Source organism: Hypanus sabinus, chromosome 9 (assembly GCF_030144855.1).
Source record: "Hypanus sabinus isolate sHypSab1 chromosome 9, sHypSab1.hap1, whole genome shotgun sequence".
NCBI lineage: Eukaryota > Metazoa > Chordata > Chondrichthyes > Myliobatiformes > Dasyatidae > Hypanus > Hypanus sabinus.
Window position 1 is genome coordinate 155,906,597 of NC_082714.1, and position 20,225 is coordinate 155,926,821.

Sequence of the window (20,225 nt, forward strand, 5' to 3'; positions counted from 1 at the left end):
AGCCTCTGCTATTTCCAGTTTTCTATGCTCCTCTGTCACCTCTTTTGTGCATACACCTGTCACTTGGCAGCTCTTCTCTTCACTTTCTTATGTGGCTTTCTTTCCTCATCTTTCAGTTCAGATGACTGGAAATGTTGATGGTCCAGTTTCCTCCACAAATACTGCCATGACCTGCTGAGTATCTTCAGCATCTGATTTGTAGCTCCAGTTTCTTGTCTTCAAGAAACAATGTGACATTTGTAATGGGTGTGGTATGGAACTTGTGGAAATCAAAGTTGTCAGAAAACTGATGGGGAAATGGAATTCAGGCCTTTCTGAATAGGCAACCATGATTTAAGTGCTTTTGCTTCTATTCTATCAATCTGTCATAAAATTAGTTGAATGGCCTTCATTAACTTTCACCACTTGTCTGTGAAACTTGGATCCTTTCTAATACCTGCATTTAGGACTACTGCTCAGAAACTTGGCTTTAAGCAATGTCTGACAAGCTGAGTGCAGGAGGGTGCATCTTCAGGGAATGAAGGGCATAGGTAGAAGCTCCTCTGGTAGGATTGGTAGAGTTATGGTATTAAAAGTTTTTTTTTAGAAACATAGAAAACCTACAGCACAATACAGGCCCTTTGGCCCACAAGGTTGTGCTGAACATGTCCCTACCCTAGAAATTACTTGGCTTACCTGTAGCCTTTGGTTTTTCTAAGCTCCATGTACCTATCCAAAAGTTTCTTAAAAGACTCTGTCATATCCGCCTCCACCACCATTGCCAGCAACCCATTCCACGCACTCACCACTCTGAGTAAAAAACTTACCCCTGACATCTCCTCTGTATCTACTCCCTAGCACCTTAAACTTGTGTCCTCATGTGGCAACCATTTCAGCCCTGGGAAAAAGCCTCTGACTATCCACACGATCAATGCCTCTCAACATCTTATACACCTCTATCAGGTCCTCTCATCCTCTGTCACTCCAAGGAGAAAAGGCAAAGTTCACTCAACCTATTCTCATAAGGCATGCTCCCCAATCCAGGCAACATCCTTGTAAATCTCCTCTGCACCCTTCCTATGGCTTCCACATCCTTGCTGTAGTGAGGTGACCAAAACTGAGCACAGTACTTCCAAGTGGGGTCTGACCAGGTTCCTATATAGCTGCAACATTGAAGTAGGCTATTAATGCAAGAGGTTGGGTTTTTGGGTCAGTTAGAAATGTAATGTAAAGCTCCAAGTCATTACTGCTAATTGTTCCTCTTTCATTACCGTAACTGCTCATGGGATTAACATAAGGGTAAAAAATAGCATTCTGACAAATCAATTCAAAGCATTGTAACATGAAAGTAATGTTCTAAATGTCTCATTACTTAACTACACATCTTCATTTATCCAATATTTAAGTATCTATCACTGAAATTGGATTCTGTGTATTTGTTGTAAATAAATGTAAAGATTTTACAAAAAAAAATTGTGCATCTTTGACGAACATTGTTTTGTATCCTCCTTTTGCAGATGATTATCTGCAAGAATGATTTAATATAGTTTTTTAATATGACTAGTAATGAAGGGTGAATAGAAATTGTATTTTAAATTCTCTGTTTTAACTGAGTGTATCTGAAGGGGAAATAGTATTTAATTGCAGTTGATAGGGGGGAAATTCCACAAAACAGACAAGAATGGTCATTTGGATTAAAGAGGTAATGTTCCTGGAACTATTTTTTTTGAAAGGAGTCAGAGGATATAAACATTAATTCTGTCAGTAAAGATGCAGGTAAGTTTTAAAAGAACTCTAAATTTGGCTTCATATTAAATAGACTGGACAGCAACTTTAGCTTAAGTTGGAGAAATTCCACTTGTGTTCTGCAGGCTCCACCAATTAAAGTGATGTATTGCCCCTTGTCTACATAAAGGGGCATAATACTGCACAGACTTCATTTGACAACAATTGTAGATGACCTGTGATTGATTTGCATGTAATTTTGTATTGAACTCCATTTAAGACTGTAAGACATAGGAGTGGAATTAGGCCATTTAGCCCATCAAGCACTCTGCCATCCCATCATGGCTAGTTTATTATCCTTCTCAACTCCATTCTCCTGCCGTCCTCCTATAACCTAATACACCCAATGACCTTTGGCAATAAATTCAACAGATTCACCAACCTCTGGCTAAAGAAATTCCTCCTCATCTCTATTCTAAACAAGTGTTCCTCTATTCTGAGATTCTGCCCTCCCCCCCCCCCCCCCCCCATAGGAGACATCTTCTCTACACTCTATCTCCACTTTTGAACATTTAATCAGTTTCAATGAGATCCTCCCTCATTCAGGTGAGTACAGAGCCATCAAGCTCTCCACAAGTCTTTCATTCCCAGAATAATTTTCTACTGGGAACCCTCTCCAATATCAACAGATCCATTCTGAGATAAGGGGCCCAAAACTGCTCATAATACTCCAAGTGAGGCCTTACCAATGCCTTATAAAGCCTTAACATTTACATACTTTATTTTATATTCTAGTCCTCTTGAAATGAAGTTGGTCCTCATTTAACCAAATAACTAAAAGTACTGCTGTTTCCAGCATCCTTAAACTAGCATCTGGACAAAGTGCTTGGACTATCAACTGCACCAAACTTGTCACTGTAATATTTTGTAATGTGTCAGTGTTTCATGTTTGATTACATCTAACCTGACTTGTGAAATATGAATTGATGTTACTGCTAGACTGTTAATATATGTAAAGGAGTATTGCTTGTATTAGAAGATGATTTGAATAAAGTGTGCGGCAAAATACATTTAAAGACATTCTGGAATGTAGTGTCATAGAGCACTACAGCACAGAAACAGGCCTTTGTGCCATCTAGTCTGTGCTGAACTATTATTCTACCTAGTCCCATCAATCTGCACCTGGATCATACCCCTTCTATCCATGTACTTGTCCAAATTTGACTTAAGTGTTGAAATTAAACCGGCATCCACCACTTCAGCTGGTAGCTCTTTCCACACCCTCACCACCCTCTGGGTGAAGAAGTCCCCCTCATGTTCCCCTTAATTTCACCTTTCATCCTTAATCTATGTCCTCTGGTTCTAGTCTCACCCAACCTCAAGACTTACATCCACTTTATCTACACCCCTCACAATTTTTTGTACAATACTGTACTTTTAACTGCCTTTTAATTTTAATGGTCTTTTCCTGTTCTATGGCAGCATTGGATTGCCAACAATCTGTTTGGATTAGCCTTTGCTCTCAATGGTGTCGAACTCCTTCATCTCAACAATGTCAGCACGGGGTGCATTCTCCTCGGTGGGCTGTTTATCTATGATGTATTCTGGGTAAGTGGGTTTGTTACTTCCTTGATTATGTTCCACTGCATCTCGCTTGGTGAAAAATGCAATTAGCCAACATCCTCATTTCAGCCAGGAGTGCACCAACTGAGTTTGAGCCTCATATGGAGCACTCATTTTATTTTTAGGGTGACACCAAACCATAGTGGTTCGTGTGACACTAACAGTGCCCATTGTAAAATCAGGGTTGAATTCCTGCTTTTGTCTGTATGGAGTTTGTATGCTCTCCTGTGACCCAGCAGGTTTCCTTTCGGTGCTCCAGTTTCCAAAGATGTATGGATTAGGGTTCACAAAATGTGGGCATACTGAGTTGGTGCCAGAAGCTTGGTGACACTTTCAGGCTGTCCCACCATATCTCAGATTGTGCTTGTCTTTGATGCAAAGCCACATACTTCAGCATATATTTTGATGTTTCAATGTATGTGTGACAAATAGAGCTAATACAGTGTTGATCACCCCCAGTCGAAAATTCCAAAATCTTAAAACCTCTGAAATCTGAAAAAAAAATTGAGTGCTGACACAAAGTCACAAATGGAAAATTCCACAAAGCTCTGGGGTTCCCAGGTGATGTAAGTGCCACTGCACCACAGACAATTATGAGGAGTATCCTCACATGTGTAATGATTAGAAGTTAATGAAAAATAGAGAACACTGAATAAAGCAAAAATTGAAGATCTTGATTATAAATTGAAAGATTGGATTTGTCAGCAATGGTGTGAACATGCACTCTTTAATGGCATGCTAATGATGAAACAAGCAAAGATCTGTCATGATTAAAAATGGAAGGTTATTGTGAATATTTAGCAGGCTGGTTGCAGAAATTTAAGAAAGGCACAGCATTAATTTTTGTTTAAAGATTGGTGCTCATAAAGCATGTGCTAATGACAAAGCTACAGAGAAATTCATTGAGTTTGCCAAGATCATTGATGATTGCTGCTGCATCAGTACATGTCTGATGAACAAGTGTCAAAGGCAGTCTGTTTACTGGAAACACAAATTTAGAGACAGGATTATGGCGATACCAAATAGCCACTGTCCATCTAGGTGGCTGGGGTAGTGATAACTTGCCTTTCTGATGGTTCAATATAAACATTGTTTCATGCAACAAATTGTAAAAAAAAATTTAAAACTATCTTCAGGGTAAGCTATATATGTAACAGAAATGGATTTTGTGTTTAGACTTGGGTCCAAACCCCAAGGTATCTCATTATGTAGATGCAAATATTCCAAAATCTGTAAAGCTTCCGGCCCCAAGTATCTTGGATAAGGTGTCCTCAACCTATATTAAAAGTAATCTGACATACACAGGCATGGACCATCTGGGTTACAAAGGCTATGTCAACAGAAATGTTTTAAATCTTTTTCTAAGATGTAAGTTGTCCTGTTCAATTACTTCAGATTCTTTGTTGAAATATAATGTATTTAAAGGAAAACATTAATCAGTTGTCTTTCAAAAGATACATTAAACATGGAAATGGTATTTAAAATGCATTTTTAATTTTAAATTTAAAAAATCTAAGTAGATATAAGATATTCATCCTTCACGCTTGCCCATCCTTTCAGTAGGGTTAAGAATAATCTTTTATGTGAAACTTCTCTGCATTAACACCAATATCCCTTCCTGCCCTTAAATATCTTTTTTTTAAAAAACATGATTTATTTTTAATACCTTTTATTGGCCACTTGGGTAGAGAATTTTAAAACCTTAGCATTTTTTTCATTCTGTCTCTGTCCTTGCCAGCAGAACATTGTTTTCCATGGCTAGGATGACCTGACAGCAATTCAACGTGTATTGCGTCAATGCCTTTAGGAATTCTGTATGTTTCAAGTTGGTGGGCCTATTTTCTCCATATACAACAAACTCAATGTCAGCCTGGAATCTGTAATCAACTAGATAGTAGGAAATGAATGATCCTGAACTAAGTTCCAGCTAGCTCGCTTACAATCCTAATAGGTTGCATGTTGGGCAGCAATCAAGTTGCTGGCCAGCGTTGATAAATTTCGATCAGTTTGTCAGGAACCCACTGAGTAACAGACTGAGGGAAAGTTGAGATGTAGGAATTTTTTAACAGCTTGGACATCGTCTGCAGTGGAAATGGAAAATGAGGGATAAAAATTGCTTGGGACACTGAGTAACGAACCCACCTCTCTTTGAAATAATGCTTTGGCTTTTTTATTGCTAAGTAAAGTCAGGATCTTGGATAATATCCGATAGTACCATAAGTGATTTAGCACTCAGTAAACATTCTGTATAGATATCAGCTTGTATCTTTTTGGAATCTACAACCTTTTAACTCTGGGGTGACTGTGTTAAACAGTGAGCCAAAGCTGTGTTCAAGGCCAAGCCTTGTTGTATATGTGGGAGACTAGGTGAATTTTCCATATTCTAAGTGAGTATTGTTGTTAACCTAAATTACATTTTTATTCATTTTTATTTCAGAACAATTACTTTCAAGTTACTTTTTTGTTTAGTAACAGTAATAATTAACTAAAAAGCTTGTGTTTCTGTGTAGTCATTAGAATACTGGAGAATGCAAAATATATACTGTAGCGGTGTGCTACACGCAGCGCTAAAATTACGACACGGAGTCGGTAACTGCAGCCGAAGGAAAAAACTTTATTCGAAAACTTCAGCCTCACTTTTAAGCCTCTGTCAACCGACCCCCCATGGCGCAGAGGCTCCAAAGCTCTGTGCTCACAAACCCCCGTAGGCTATCTAATTGTGAGTCGGTTCGGATATGCTAGGAAATGGGTCGCCACATAACCCCCCCCCCCCCCAGAACCGGCGATACACCCCCCAATGTCCACAGTCTGGGCCAGAACCTGCTTGGGAGGTCGGCCTCTGCGCCGAGGCGCCAGAAACTCGGCCGGTTGCGCCAGGTCCACATGGGCCGGTTTGAGGCGGTCAACCGTGAAAACCTCCTCTTTCCCCCCAACGTCCAGCACGAACGTGGACCCGTTGTTCCGGAGCACCATAAACGGCCCCTCGTATGGCCGCTGCAGCAGTGGCCGATGCCCGCCCCTTCGTACAAACACAAACTTACAGTTCTGTAGGTCTTTGGGTATGCAGGTCGGGTGCCGCCCGTGCTGTGAAGTGGGTATGGGGGCCAGGTTACCGAGCTTCTTGCGTAGTCTGCCCAGGACTGCTGCGGGTTCTTCCTCTTGCCCCCTTGGGGCTGGTAGGAACTCCCCGGGGACGACCAGGGGCATGCCGTATACCAACTCGGCCGACGAGGCGTGCAGGTCGTCCTTGGGCGCTGTGCGGATGCCGAGTAGGACCCAGGGAAGCTCATCCGCCCAGTTGGCTCCTCGCAGGCGGGCCATGAGGGCCGACGTCAGGTGACGGTGGAAACGCTCCACTAGCCCGTTTGACTGTGGGTGGTAGGCGTGTCCATTCTGGGATGTACTAGCATTGCGGCGTCCGCCAAAGCTTCCTTCGTTTGAACGAAAGCGGCGGCGGACTCCTCGTCCCAGGTAATGTCCTTGCTCGGACCCGACATCATGGCGAACAGGGGGCGCATGATCCGGGCAGCTGAAGGGAGGAAGCGGCGGTAGAAATTGACCATACCTACGAATTTCTGAAGGCCTTCGATCGTGGTGGGTCAGGGGAAGTGGCGGACCGCATCTACCTTAGCGGGCAGAGGGGTTGCCCCGTCTTTAGTAATCCTGTGGCCCAGGAAGTCAATGGTATCGAGTCCGAACTGGCATTTGGCGGGGTTGATTGTAAGACCGTACTCACTCAGTCGGGCGCAGAGTTGACGGAGGTGGGACAGATGCTCCTGACGACTGCCGCTGGCTATGAGGATGTCATCCAAATAGATGAACGCGAAGTCCAGGTCCAGTCCCACCGCGTCCATTAACCGCTGGAACATCTGTGCGGCATTCTTCAGGCCGAACGGCATGCGGAGGAACTCAAAGGTCGAAAGGGGTGATGAGAGCCATTTTGGGGACGTCGTCAGGATGCATCGGGATTTGATGGTATCCCCGGACGAGATCTACCTTGGAGAAGATCCGTGCGCCGTGCAGGTTTGCTGCAAAGTCCTGAATGTGCGGCACAGGGTAGCGGTCCGGTGTGGTAGCCTCGTTCAGCCTGCGGTAGTCGCCGCACGGTCTCCAGCCCCACTGTCGCTTTGGGCACCATGTGCAGGGGGGAGGCCCATGGGCTGTCGGACCGCCGGATGATCCCCAATTCCTCCATCCTCTGGAACTCCTCCTTCGCCAGTCGGAGCTTGTCCAGGGGAAGCCGCCGAGCACGGGCATGGAGGGGTGGTCCCTGGGTTGGGATGTGGTGCTGTACGCTGTGCCTGGGCATGGCCGCTGTGAACTGCGGTGCCAGAACCGATGGGAACTCCGCCAGGACCCTGGTGAAGTCGTTGTCGGACAGCGTGATGGAGCCGAGGTGAGGGGCTGGCAACTGGGCTGCACCCAGGGAGAACATCTGAAAGGTCTCGGCGTGTACCAGTCTCTTCCTGGGCAGGTCGACCAGTAGGCTGTGAGCCCGCAAAAAATCCGCACCCAGAAGCGGTTGGGCTACGGCGGCCAGTGTAAAGTCCCACGTGAACTGGCTGGAGCCGAACTGTAGCTGCACCTGATGGGTGCCATAGGTCCTTACAGTGCTGCCGTTCACAGCCCTCAGGGGGGGACCCGGTGCCCTGCTGCGGGTGTCGTAACTCGTCGGAGGTAAAACGCTGATCTCAGCCCCAGTATCGACCAAAAACCGGCGTCCCAACCTTCTATCCCACACATACAGGAGGCTATCCCGATGGCCAGCCGCCGTAGCCATCAGCGGCGGCTGGCCCTGGCGTTTCCCGGGAACTTGCAGGGCGGGCGACAACGGCGGGCTTCTGCGCCCCACCGCTGGTGGTAGAAGCACCAGTGTTCATTGGGCCGGGGGTTGGCGGTCTCTGCGGCCGGGCCTGGACTGGTTTGCTGCCGGGAGCGTGGCTGGGAGATCTGTGCGATGGACGCCCCGCTCACCTTTTTGGCGTTCCACAGCAAGTCCGCCCGGGCTGCCACCTTCCGGGGGTCACTGAAATCCGCGTCGGACAGCAGCAGGCGTATGTCCTCAGGCAGCTGCTCCAGGAATGCCTGCTCAAACATGAGGCATGTGTGTCCGTCGGCCAGAGACAACATCTCATTCATTAAAGCCGATGGAGGTCTGTCGCCCAAGCCATCCAGGTGCAGTAAACGGGCAGCCCGCTCGCGCCGAGAGAGTCCGAAAGTCCTGAGGAGCGGGGCTTTGAATTCCGTGTACTTGCCGTCTGCCGGGGGCGACTGTACGAACTCCGCGACCTGGGCCGCTGCGTCCTGGTCGAGGGAGCTCACCACGTAGTAGTAGCAGGTGTCTTCTGAGGTGATCTGGCGAACGTGGAATTGGGCTTCGGCTTGCTGGAACCATAGGTCCGGGCGCTGTGTCCAGAAACCTGGCAGTTTCAACGAAACCGCGTGAACAGAGGTGGTGTCGGTCATTTCTGGTCCAAAAATCGTTTGGACCGTCGGGGTCACCAATTGTAGCAGTGTGCTACACGCAGAGCTAAAATTACAACACGGAGTTGGTAACTGCAGCCGAAGGAAAAAACTTTATTCGAAAACTTCAGCCTCACTTTTAAGCCTCTGTCAACCGGCCCCCCATGGCGCAGAGGCTCCAAAGCTCTGTGCTCGCAAACCCCCATAGGCTATCTAATTGTGAGTCGGTTCGGATATGCTAGGAAATGGGTCGCCACAATACCTCATTTGAGTTGCAAAGGTTTCATTGTGATTTCATCCTTGAGTTACAACAGTGGTAGTTAAACATATGGCAGACCTCCAAAATGAAGATACTGAAACTGTTTTTTCCTTGTGACAAATCTTGCTGAACCAATTGTAATTATGATCTAAGGCAAGGTGTTTAACAAGTGGTGTTAATATTACATTCCACATTAATTTTGGTTAAGTCTGTTTTGCAAAGTTTTACTATATTTATGTTTTTCAAACAAAATTGAAACTGAATTATTCCTAATTCAATGTCATTATATATTCTGTTATTTTGGATTGGGTTTGGTGAAAGGGACCTTTACTTGCATCTTGGAGTTATTTAAACTGAATATTTAAATCCTTTAAATCTTTGCTTACAGGTATTTGGCACAAATGTCATGGTAACTGTTGCCAAGTCATTTGAAGCACCAATTAAATGTGAGTACCACAGTAGTATATTCTTAACATGTGTCGATCACAACATTATATACCTTGACAAATGCAGCACCAGGTGTTGTTTTAAGTCTGATAAGGATTTTCTAAGATATGTAATTAAAACCATTTTCAACTCTGCTTGGTTTAGCAAACTGCTTGCAAACAAGTAGCAAAGATATCTTGATTATCCCTTTCTTATTTAGCAATTAAATACTTGGCATAACCAGTGATCTATCAAGTGTTGCTTGACTGCTGGTTAGGTAGCTTTCTCTGCCTTTTCCTTGAGAGCTAAGATATTCTATATTGAACCTGTTCCCCAAGATAGTTCAGAAAGAAGTAAATGAAGATTGAAAATGTGAGATAGCATTGCTCTGTGTTTGAAGCCAGATAAGACAAGATTGATTCTCTCCTTTGCAGTAAATTGGTGGCTTAGGGGATTCTTGTTTCCTGCTGATTATACCAGTTTCAAACTCGTATCAAGCAGTGCTTCAAACTTCAAGCAGTTCTCCATCCTCCTTTGGGAGCATCTGGAAACTGCTTGTATTTGATGTATGGGGAGGCAAAGATGAGATTCTGTGAAGCTTCTGTTGTCTATTAATTTGCCAGGATTTTGTCTATGCTGATAAACTGCAAATGATTACTCTGATCCTCATGGAAATTTCTTGGGAAAGTAGAACTTCAGTTGTGGCAGAATTTTAGCATTGCCTTAAAGGAGGGAAGTTTATTGAAGTTTGGTCAAGTTTGTCATACACCCCAAAAATGGAACCCTTTAGCTCAACTGATTCATTGTGACCGCCAAGTACCGATGTATACTAATCCCATTTCATAGTTCTGGGCCTGCAATCTCCCGTGACCTTCTGTTTCAACTTCTTAGCTAGATACCTAAATGTAATGAAGTACCTGCCTCTATCACTCTAAGAAAATACTGTAAGAACAGGGAGTTTATCATAAAAAAATAGAAATCATTATTTAAGGCACAGCTGTCTGCAGTTCTGGTTGCCACACCATAGGCTATGCAGAGAAAGCACACCACGACCTTGTGTGGATGCAGTAATTCTGCTATTAAACTGCGCTGAATAGGTTGGATTTGTTTTCCTTGGAATCTGATGGTTTCCGAATAAGGGGAATAGATGGGGAAGATGGTGAGAGGGTTTTCACCATGGCAGGGATGACTATAGTGGATTCTGCTCAATTGAGTCATTGGTTAATCAGGGTGCTACTTATTTGGGACAGCTCTTAAAGAGCAAAAACTAATTAAGAAAATTTCCAGGATTCCCTATATTTATTTAGGGATGGACACTTGTGTGGCCATTAGACGGTACACTATTATAGAGCAAACAATTTTTAAGTAGCTTCAGTTGTGTGTGCTTTAAAACAGCAGTTATTTTTTGTCACTGATAGTTGGTGAGAAGTAAGCAGTAAAGTAATTCAGAACTGTTTTACTCATGGTGGTTTCAAGCATTCAGATTTGGGAGATGTCAGAAATAGCCAGGAGTGAAAATGAAATGATTTCACTACTTGAAGTTAAGAGCTATGAAAAATTTGAAGCTGTTGACAGTTACATTGACAGTTATATTGAATGTTATAATGAAAGTCATGATTTGGAGGATGCAATCATCATTGAAGGCAGTACCAATATCTACACTGGGTGTTGGCACTGATTTTGTTCAGTGCATACACTGGATGAATTCCTCGGATAACTATTAGGAACTAATATAGTTAGAGTACCGTAGCAGCATTATTAGTCTTTTAATTTGTTCTGTATTTCATTTAAATAGCTAATTTGTTATATTCAGTTTGTCTTTTTTTTATACCTTTTTAACTATTTCCATGAAACTTCGGCTAATTGGGGTAGCCGCTTAATTGAGCCAAAATGTATTGGTCCCGATGTGTCCCAGTTAACTGAAATCCACTGTATTACCAAAAACCTAGGTTCAAAGAAAGGGTAGGAGAGTTGGAGGAGACGTCAGTAAAAATTACTTTCAACTCCCAACCCAGTGAGATTTGGAATTTGCAATATCCTGCCCCTTCCATCCCACCACCGAATTCTTCAACCACAGCCCTGATTGTGGGTACAGATGAGAAGTATTCAGTTAATGCTTTACCAGCAATCTCTGGTCCAACAGTTGGGCAATACAGTTATTATACCTGCATTAACTTGACAACAAGTGATGCTCTACAAAAGAGGTGCAGATGCACTCAGTGGCCACTTTATTAGGTACAGAAGCGCACCCTGGTATGATCTGCTGCTGTCGAAGCCCATCCACTTACAGGTTTGACATGTTGCACATTCAGAGATGCTCTTCTGCCCACCACAGTTGTATGTGTACGGCTATTTTGGGTCACTTTCCTATCAGCTTGACCCAGTCTGGCCATGCTCCTCTGACTTCTCTCGTTAATAAGGCATTATCACCCACAGAACTGCTGCTCATGGGGTGTTTTTGTTGTTTTTCCACATCAGTCTCTGTAAACTTGGGAAAATCCCACGAGATCAGCTGTTTGAGATGTTCAGACTACTCTGCCTGGCACCAACAATCATTCCATGGTCCAAGTCACTCAGGTCACATTTCTTCCCCATTCTGATTGGTTGGAACAACTGAATCTCTTGACCAAGTCTGCTTGCTTTTATGCATAGAGTTGCTGCCAAATGATTGGCCGATAAGCTATTTGCATAAATGAGTCGGTGTGCCTAATAGCGGTCACTGAGTGTAAGTATTGACCATAGCAATAATCATTATTGTGGAGCAGACTCGGTGGGCCAAATGGCCTAATTCTGCTCCTATATCTTAAGGTCTGTGTCCCAGCTGATTGTTTTATATCGATGAAACTTGATCGGATGAAAGATTTTTGGCTCTCTTCTTTCTCCAGATGCTAGCTGGCGTGTTGAGTTCTTCTAGTATTTGTTTTTTATTTTGTATTTCCAGCATCTGCCATCTAATTTTGCTGGAATAGCGCAGTTAATTTTTGGGCAAATGGAATTGCCAGAATTGTAATCACTACTTGTAGACGAAAAGTGAGAATTAATTGGGAGGTGAAAAAAAGTATTGATCAAACCCAATTTGAATCATGCAACTTCTCCAAGAATGTTTTTTAAATCACAAATCAAGCAATTACGCAATTCTTACAGACCTTGTGATGGTTTGATTGTGATCATTCTCTGTTTACAGTAAAAACTCCTCTTACCCTGTGGCAAGGGTGTGATTCAGCCAATCATTAGCTTATAATAACTACTGACAAGGTGAAGCCTGTCTCACTAAAATTGATGTTTACCCACTAGTCAAATTTACTTATTTGCAGATAATGAACCTTTAACCTTTGACATTTGCAGTTCTGTTAATCACGTCTGAGGTGATGACTGCATAGACTTTTCAGAACAGTGTTATTTTAAGTGCAGTGTACACCCCCTAGAGGGAGCCCTGTCCCACTGGACTTGAATTCAATTCCAATCTTAGACTTAAAATCTTCCCATTTTAAACTAATTTCATATTTTCCCAAATTTGGCAAAACCTTGCAAGAACAAAAATCACCTTGTCATAGGATAAAATACTTTACTGTGCTTGTGGTAAATTAAACTCCTTTTCCCTCTTGGGCTACTGCAGATAATTTGGCAAGTGCTCTTTTAGCAAGCAAGTTATGCTCTTGCTATTAGTCTGTGAGGCTTGTGAAAATAGTAGTTATGCCAAGAAGTAAAAGAGGACATTGCAGCAGAATTAAAAGCATCTTCCATGACTATAGTTCCAAAAATGAAGAAAAATACAGGTGTTTCTAAATGAATTGGCCTTCTGTTTCTTACCTTGCATAAATATTTAATTCCCTGTTTATATATTTGCTATTTGTACCACACATCTGGTGAGGTTAACCTTTATAAGTTTGCATCTCTCTGGCAATTTAAGCTTGCCTTTGAGAGACTGGATTGGCTTACTGTATGCACACTGTTGCAGTTTTGGAAGTGCCTTCTTTCGAAGGAGCTGTTAAACCAAAAGCACAAATGCTCTCCAACGTCAGCGATTTTGTGGCACTAATTTGAAGAGTAGATAAGGAATTCTTATGTGTCGTGGCCAGCATTTGACCAGAAACATACGATCTTTACAGAAACAAGAGAAAATCTGCAGATGCTGGAAATCCAAACAACACACACAAAATGCTGGAGGAACTCAGCAGGCCAGGCAGCATCTATGGGGGGGGGGCACGGGGGCGGGCGGGAGTACAGTCAACGTTTCAGGCTGAAACCCTTTGGCAGTTTTGACTGGAGAAAAAAACTGAGGAGTAGATTTGAAAAGTGGGGTTTTTGCCCTGAAATGTCAACTGTACTTTTTCCATAGATGCTGCCTGGCCTGCTGAGTTCCTCCAGCATTTTGTGTGTGTTGATCTTTACACATATAGCAAGGTCCCACAACTTGTATGTTGTCAGTTATATTTCATGATGTTAAAAGCAGGGATGTTTTGGGAAGCCTTGATAAGGATGTGATACTAGCTAAATTAAAGCATTCGCTTAGTGTTTTAGAATAGGCTAGGTTGTCACAGGATTGAAGACAGACATGGAATCATGGATAGAATGTTTTTATTAAGTAGGATATTTTTGTATTTAATAATCAGCAAGGAGAAAGGGTAACAAAGCATGTTAATCATAAACACGGGGAAGTCTGCAGATGCTGGAAATCCAAAGTAATGCGCACAAAATTCTGGAGGAACCCAGCAGGTTAGGCAACATCTGTGGAAATGAATGGATGGCGGATGTTTTGGACTGAGACGCTTCTCCAGGAGTGGAAAGGAAGCGGCAAGGTACTGGAATAAAAAGGTTGGGGGGAGTTGGGAGACTAGCTGGAAGGTGATAGTGGAAGTCAGGTGGGTGGGAAAGGTAAAGGGCTGGAGAAGGTGGAATCCAATAGGGAGGATAAGTGAAATAAGTGAAGCTGGTTGGACAGTGCTGCTTTTGTATTTAAATAATTCCTTTCATACAATTCCGGTGTTTTGCCTTAGATCAGTGGTAGGGAAAACATTGGAGAAATTCTTGCTTGCATTTCGAATTTCCACAGGTTTGTTTGCATGGGGGTAGTCAGGATGTCTGTGTGAGGGAAGCTCTGTTGCAGAGGTGGTTAACATTTAGATGGATATGGCAAATGATATCATCTTGGTGTACATTTTTTTTTAAACCTTTAAGATCCTGCAGGGCCGACTAATCCAGAAGATTAAGTCATAGAGAATCCGAGGTAAGTTGGTAGGCTGGGTTCAGAATTGGCTTGGTTGTGGAAGGCAGGGTAGTGGTGAAGAGGTGTTGCCCATATTTGGAGGTCTGTGATCAGTGGTGCTTTGCAGGATCAGTGCTGGGACCCCTTTAAAGTATATATAATAATTTGGTAGACAGTCTGATTATCAAGTTTGTGGGTAACGCAAACATTGGTGGAATTTTAGATATTTCATTCATTATATATGATGTGGGAGATTATGGTCTTTCCGGGACTGTGATTGTTTTGGCTGATTTTTGTATAGAACTGGTTTGCCTTTGCCTCCTTCTGGGCAGTGTCTTTACAAGATGGGTAACCCCAGCCAAAATCAGTACTCTTCAGATTGTCTGCCTGGTATCAGTGGTTGTATGACCAGGACTTGTGATATGCACCAGGTGCTAATACCTGCTCCCATGGCTTCATGTGAGCGGGGTGGGTGGAAGGGCTAATGCCCAAGGATGACCTGCAGGCTAGTGGAGGGAAGGAGTGCCTTTAGTAGAGATATATCTTCACCTTGTCACCCTATTATAGGTAGAAAGGTTGTCAAAACATCATGAGATACAGATGAATTTGAATTTTGGGCAAAAGAATAATAGGTGGTGTTTAATCCAGACAAGTGTGAGGTGGTATACTATGGATGGTTAAACACAAGAGTATACAGCAAATTGTATGACTCAAGGGAACATTGAGATACAGTTCATCCACACTACTAAAAATCCTACCAGGATCTCTGTACTCTGCTTTTAAGTTGAACCTTTCAAAGTGAATCAGTTCACACTTTTCCAGATTTGAACTCCACCTGCCAGCTCTGCATCCTACTGTTGACCAGTTGTAACCTACAATAACCTTCTACATTATCCATAACACCACCAATCTTCACCTGCACACTTACTAACCCATCCTTCCACTCCGTTATCTAAGTCATTCATTACTACTACTCTACTTTCTGTGGGCAAGCAAATTCCTAATCCATGCAGCAAAGCTTCCCTGGATCCCACGTCTCCTGACTTTCTGAATGAGCCTACTGTGGGGAACCTTGTCAAATGCCTTACTAAAATCCATAAAACACCACATTCACTGCTTTGCCTTCAATTTGTTCTATCCTGCCTCAGAAGAGGTTCTGTTGGTTGAAGAAACTAAAATCTGGTTCATCTTCCTCAACCCCTCTTCTGTTCTGTCTTCCTGTTCCTGTCGTGTGTGAGAGGTAGCTAGAGGTGATTATCTTTTGAGGTCCTTCTTTTCATCTTGCTTCCAAGTTTCCCATATTCACTATGCAGGATCTCTTTGTCCTTTTATACATATGTCACTTTTGTCAGTGTGCACCATGACCTATGGCTGCTCAGCCTCCTTGAGAATATTCTGCAGCTGTCATTGCACCTGATACCAGGGAGGTAGCACATCATGCTGACGTCTTTAGCAGTCACAGAATCTCCTGTCTGTCCCACTGATCAACAAGTCTCCAATCACTGGTCCTCTCCCTGACTTTACTCTTCTCCACTGAGTCTCAGAGCCTGCCACAGAGCCATTGATCTGCCTGCTGGTGCTTTGTCCTGATAGGTCATGCCCTCCTCCTCCCCATCCCACTCCACCAAGCAATACTTAAGGGAATGACCACAGAGAAACCCTGCACTGACTGCCTACTCCCCTTTCTTCTGGTTCTTATCCATCTATCTGAAGTCTGTAATTTGCTTGTGACCACCTCAGTAAGTCTCATCTGTGAAGCCCTCAGCTTCCCAGATGATCTCCGGAGTACCTCCAGAGCCAACTCCAGCTCTTGGCCTGGTTGGTCTGAGCTGCACAGTTGTGCTCTTGCCACAGATATAGTCAACGGGGAGACCATCAGGTCCCTTGAAATGCTACATCTTGCAGGGGGATCAAGCTGCTTCCCAAGCTACCATCCTGCCTACCCTGAATCCAAGATCAAGGATCAACAACAAAATCTTGAGCCTCTCACTTTTAAGTCCTGGTGCCTGTTAAACAAAGTTTACCAGCAGAGGTCACTAGATTATTGATTAGCCAGGGCATGAAGGGTTACAGGGAGAAGGCAAGAGATTGGGGTTGAAAAGGAATTGTATCAACCATGATGAACTGGCAGAGCAGCCTTGATGGGCCAAATAGCCGAATTCTATTCCACAATCTTAATGTTTTGAGAGCTAATTCTTAAACTCTATTTATCTGTGGGGATGTATTGAGGGACCTTTAATTGTTTAAAATACTTCAAATTACTCTTTCTCCCAATTGTAGATATTCCAAGTCTTTGAAATGTCTTTTGTGTCATTGTAATAAATGGTATTAAGTTTCACAGCAACATTTTGGACTTTCTATCTGAAAGTAGAATCTGGGTGAGTGTTTATAAACAGACCTTGTTTTTGATCAGTTTGGCCAAGATGCTGGCCCGCTGCTTACCAGAGCAGCTGCATGAGAATAGAATTAGAAACTGTTAGCATCACCCTAGCTGGTGGTTAGATTCCAGATGGCCTGCGGTTGGGCGACATCACTGTGCACAGCATGGACTGGAATGAGATGTACAAAAGCAAACATTCCCGTCAAGCTGCAGGACATCCCAGCTGCTCTGTGTTTATACAGTCTGGCACTGGAATGCACCTAAAACATTGTTCAAAATTGCTCTCTTTTTAAAAGGGGCCATCAGTACTGCCATATTTTTCACTGGACCAACTAAAGATGATGGATTATGGTTTGAACAGACTGAGCAGACTGTTGTAGTTCTGACAATTCTCCCATTATGAGCATTGACAGTAGGTATGAGGGGAAAGAGGAGCATCACCTGCACAGAATATTTTAACTTCTAAAAGTTAAGACTACTAAGGAAAACCATCTTGATAATTTCTTTCCCTGCTTCCTGAACTTTGTATTTCATGATTTTATGGGCCAATGGTACCTTTTGCAGCTTCCCTTTTTCTCTCAAGGTTGGATAGTAATGTTTATTTTTTTGTTTATTTAGTGCTGTTCCCTCAAGATCTACTCGAGAAAGGGCTTGCAGCCAATAATTTTGCAATGCTTGGCTTAGGAGACATCGTCATTCCAGGTAATTGAGCTTTCTTTAAAGAATCCATAATGTTTAGTAACTGCTGTCAATTCAGCTCATGCTCTGGACAATTGGCCTAAATGTGTTGGTGTCAAATACCATGCTGTTCTCAATTTTAACATGAGCTCAAATTAGCTAATGTTCCTTAAGCAATTCTTGTCATGCACCACTTTAGTTTTGCATATTAGTAAGGGTGCCAAATGTTACAAGGAGAAGGCAGGAGAATAGGGTTGAGAGGGATAATAAATCAGCTATGATGGAATAGCGGATAGACTCAATGGGCTGAATGGCCCAATTCTGCTCTTGAGTTTTATTTTAAAATTACAAGTATAATGCCCTTCTCACATCATTGTTGACGTAGCATTGGACCATCTGCCAATCTAATGTGGGAGAGTTTGGAGCCCACTATATGCATTATTGGTTATTTGTAAACTTTTCAAGATAATGGACTTCAACCTTGTGGCCAGCATTTATTGCTTATCTTTCATAGTACCAGAACAGAGTGGCCAAGGTCACTTCAGAGGACATTTAAGTATCAGTGTGACTCTGAGAGTCTGGAACTGTGCAAAGGCTGTAGCAGGAGTTTCTAACCTGGGGTCCACGAGCCCTTTTCTTAATGGTATTGGTCCATGGCATAAAAAAGGTTGGGAACCCCTGCTCTAAGGGCAGCAGATTTCCTCTACTGATGTTTGTCTGAAACAAATGTTTTTTTTTTACAAGCCATCTTAAGCTTGTTGGGAGCTCTAGTCAGCATAATCTGGAGTGTCTGATATTGTCTTATGGACTTCGTGAAAACTTGGCAAGTATGATATTGAGCCAGAGCATATCACTATCAAGGCAGAATAACTGGTTGGGAAGAGGGATAGTGATCATGATGTTATGAATTGAATTGATAAAAATAATAATCTTAGATTATTTGGCACATGGACATCAAAACAAACAGTGAAAATACATTATTTTATGTCAAAGTTCAACACAGTCTGTGTTCTGGGGGCAGCCTACAATTGTTGCCATATTTCCGGCACCAACATAGTACTCCCACAACTCACTATCCCTAACTTGTATATTGTTGAAATGCGGGAGGAAGCTGGAGCACTCGGCAAACCCATGCAGTCGTGGGGTAGAAAAAGACTGGCAGCAATTGAACCCTCAGCTGGCATTGTAAAACATTAAACTAGCCACTATGATGCCAAGGTATATTTGGTGCTTGTGGTGTTCTTTACCTTGTATAACATAGGGTACAGAGCAAACTGTATGAAGTAGGTTTTTAACACCAACATGATAAGCAAAACTAATTTTACTTAATTTTGGAAACCCATTTTCTTCAAATATCTGCACCTCCTTTCCATTCCCCACGTCATGGTTCCATCTCAGAGTTCCCTACCAAAAGAAAGACACGTGCACACAGAACAGGTTTTTCCCCAACCTCTTATCTCATTCTCTCCTCTAATCTGCTTTCCTGTATCCCCAGCTGTTATTTGTGAAACAGATCCCCAGAGCAAGATTGTTTGACCTTTTCTGGAACTTATTGTTCTCAATACAACCAACATCAGAGAAATTTTCACAAGTTGGAGACAATCACTGGGAATATATCTGACCCTGGAATAACTGATTTGCTGTTGAGCACAGCCTAACACACTGAAGCCATAAGTTTCTCTGATCTATACATAGCAGAAAATGGCTAGATGGCTGCATCCAGTCTCCTAATCCTAGTGGTGGGTTCACCTTTCTGTGGAGGTGGAGTAGGTCTCACATCCACTGCTCCTTCTGGTTTTCTCATTTGCCTTTTTTTGTAAGGCCTGTTAACACTACAGTCATTTAATCCATTAACTCGATGCAAACTATTAAATTTAATAAAACTAGAGAACACAATAAGGTGTAGCTGACAACAAAGCTTGCTGTCTGTTGCAGGACGATAAAACGGTTGGATGAAATGATAATGGTTGTTGTATATCCATTAAAACAAGAGCAGAATTAGGCCATCCCATCTATCAAGTCTCCTCTACTGTTCAATCATGGCTGATTTATTATTCCACTCAACCCATTCTCCTATCTTCTCCCTGTAAACCTTTGATGCCCATACTAATCAAGAACCTATCAACTTCCACTTTTAAGTATACCCAATAACTAGGTCTTCATGGCCATCTTTGGCAATAAATTCAAGATATACTATTCTCTGGCTAAAGAAATATCTTTTCATGTCTGTTTTAAACAGACATCCTTTGGTTCTGAGGCTGTGTTCGCAGTCCTAGACTCTCCCACTATAGGAAACATCCTTTCTATGTCCATTCTATGTAGGGCTTTCGGTATTCGATAGGTTTCAATGAGATTCCCCCTCTCATTCTTCAAAACCCCAGCAAAGCATCAAATGCTCTTTGTACTTTAACCCTTTCATTCCTGGGATCATTCTCTGAAGCCCCTCCAATGCCAGCACACCCTTTCTCTGACCTAAAACTTCTCAC

At 42.9% G+C, this 20,225-nt stretch overlaps 1 protein-coding gene across 2 annotated transcripts in view; it reads left to right on the forward strand.

Moving 5' to 3' along the window:
• hm13 (histocompatibility (minor) 13) overlaps window positions 1-20,225 on the forward strand; it is a 104,201-nt gene that overhangs the window by 41,613 nt on the left and 42,363 nt on the right. For both annotated transcript variants that reach the window (XM_059980898.1, XM_059980899.1), the window contains 3 exons: window positions 3,187-3,312; window positions 9,438-9,495; window positions 17,680-17,763. In XM_059980898.1, coding sequence (XP_059836881.1) covers window positions 3,187-3,312; window positions 9,438-9,495; window positions 17,680-17,763 — 268 coding nt within the window. The remainder of the gene's footprint in view (window positions 1-3,186; window positions 3,313-9,437; window positions 9,496-17,679; window positions 17,764-20,225) is intronic.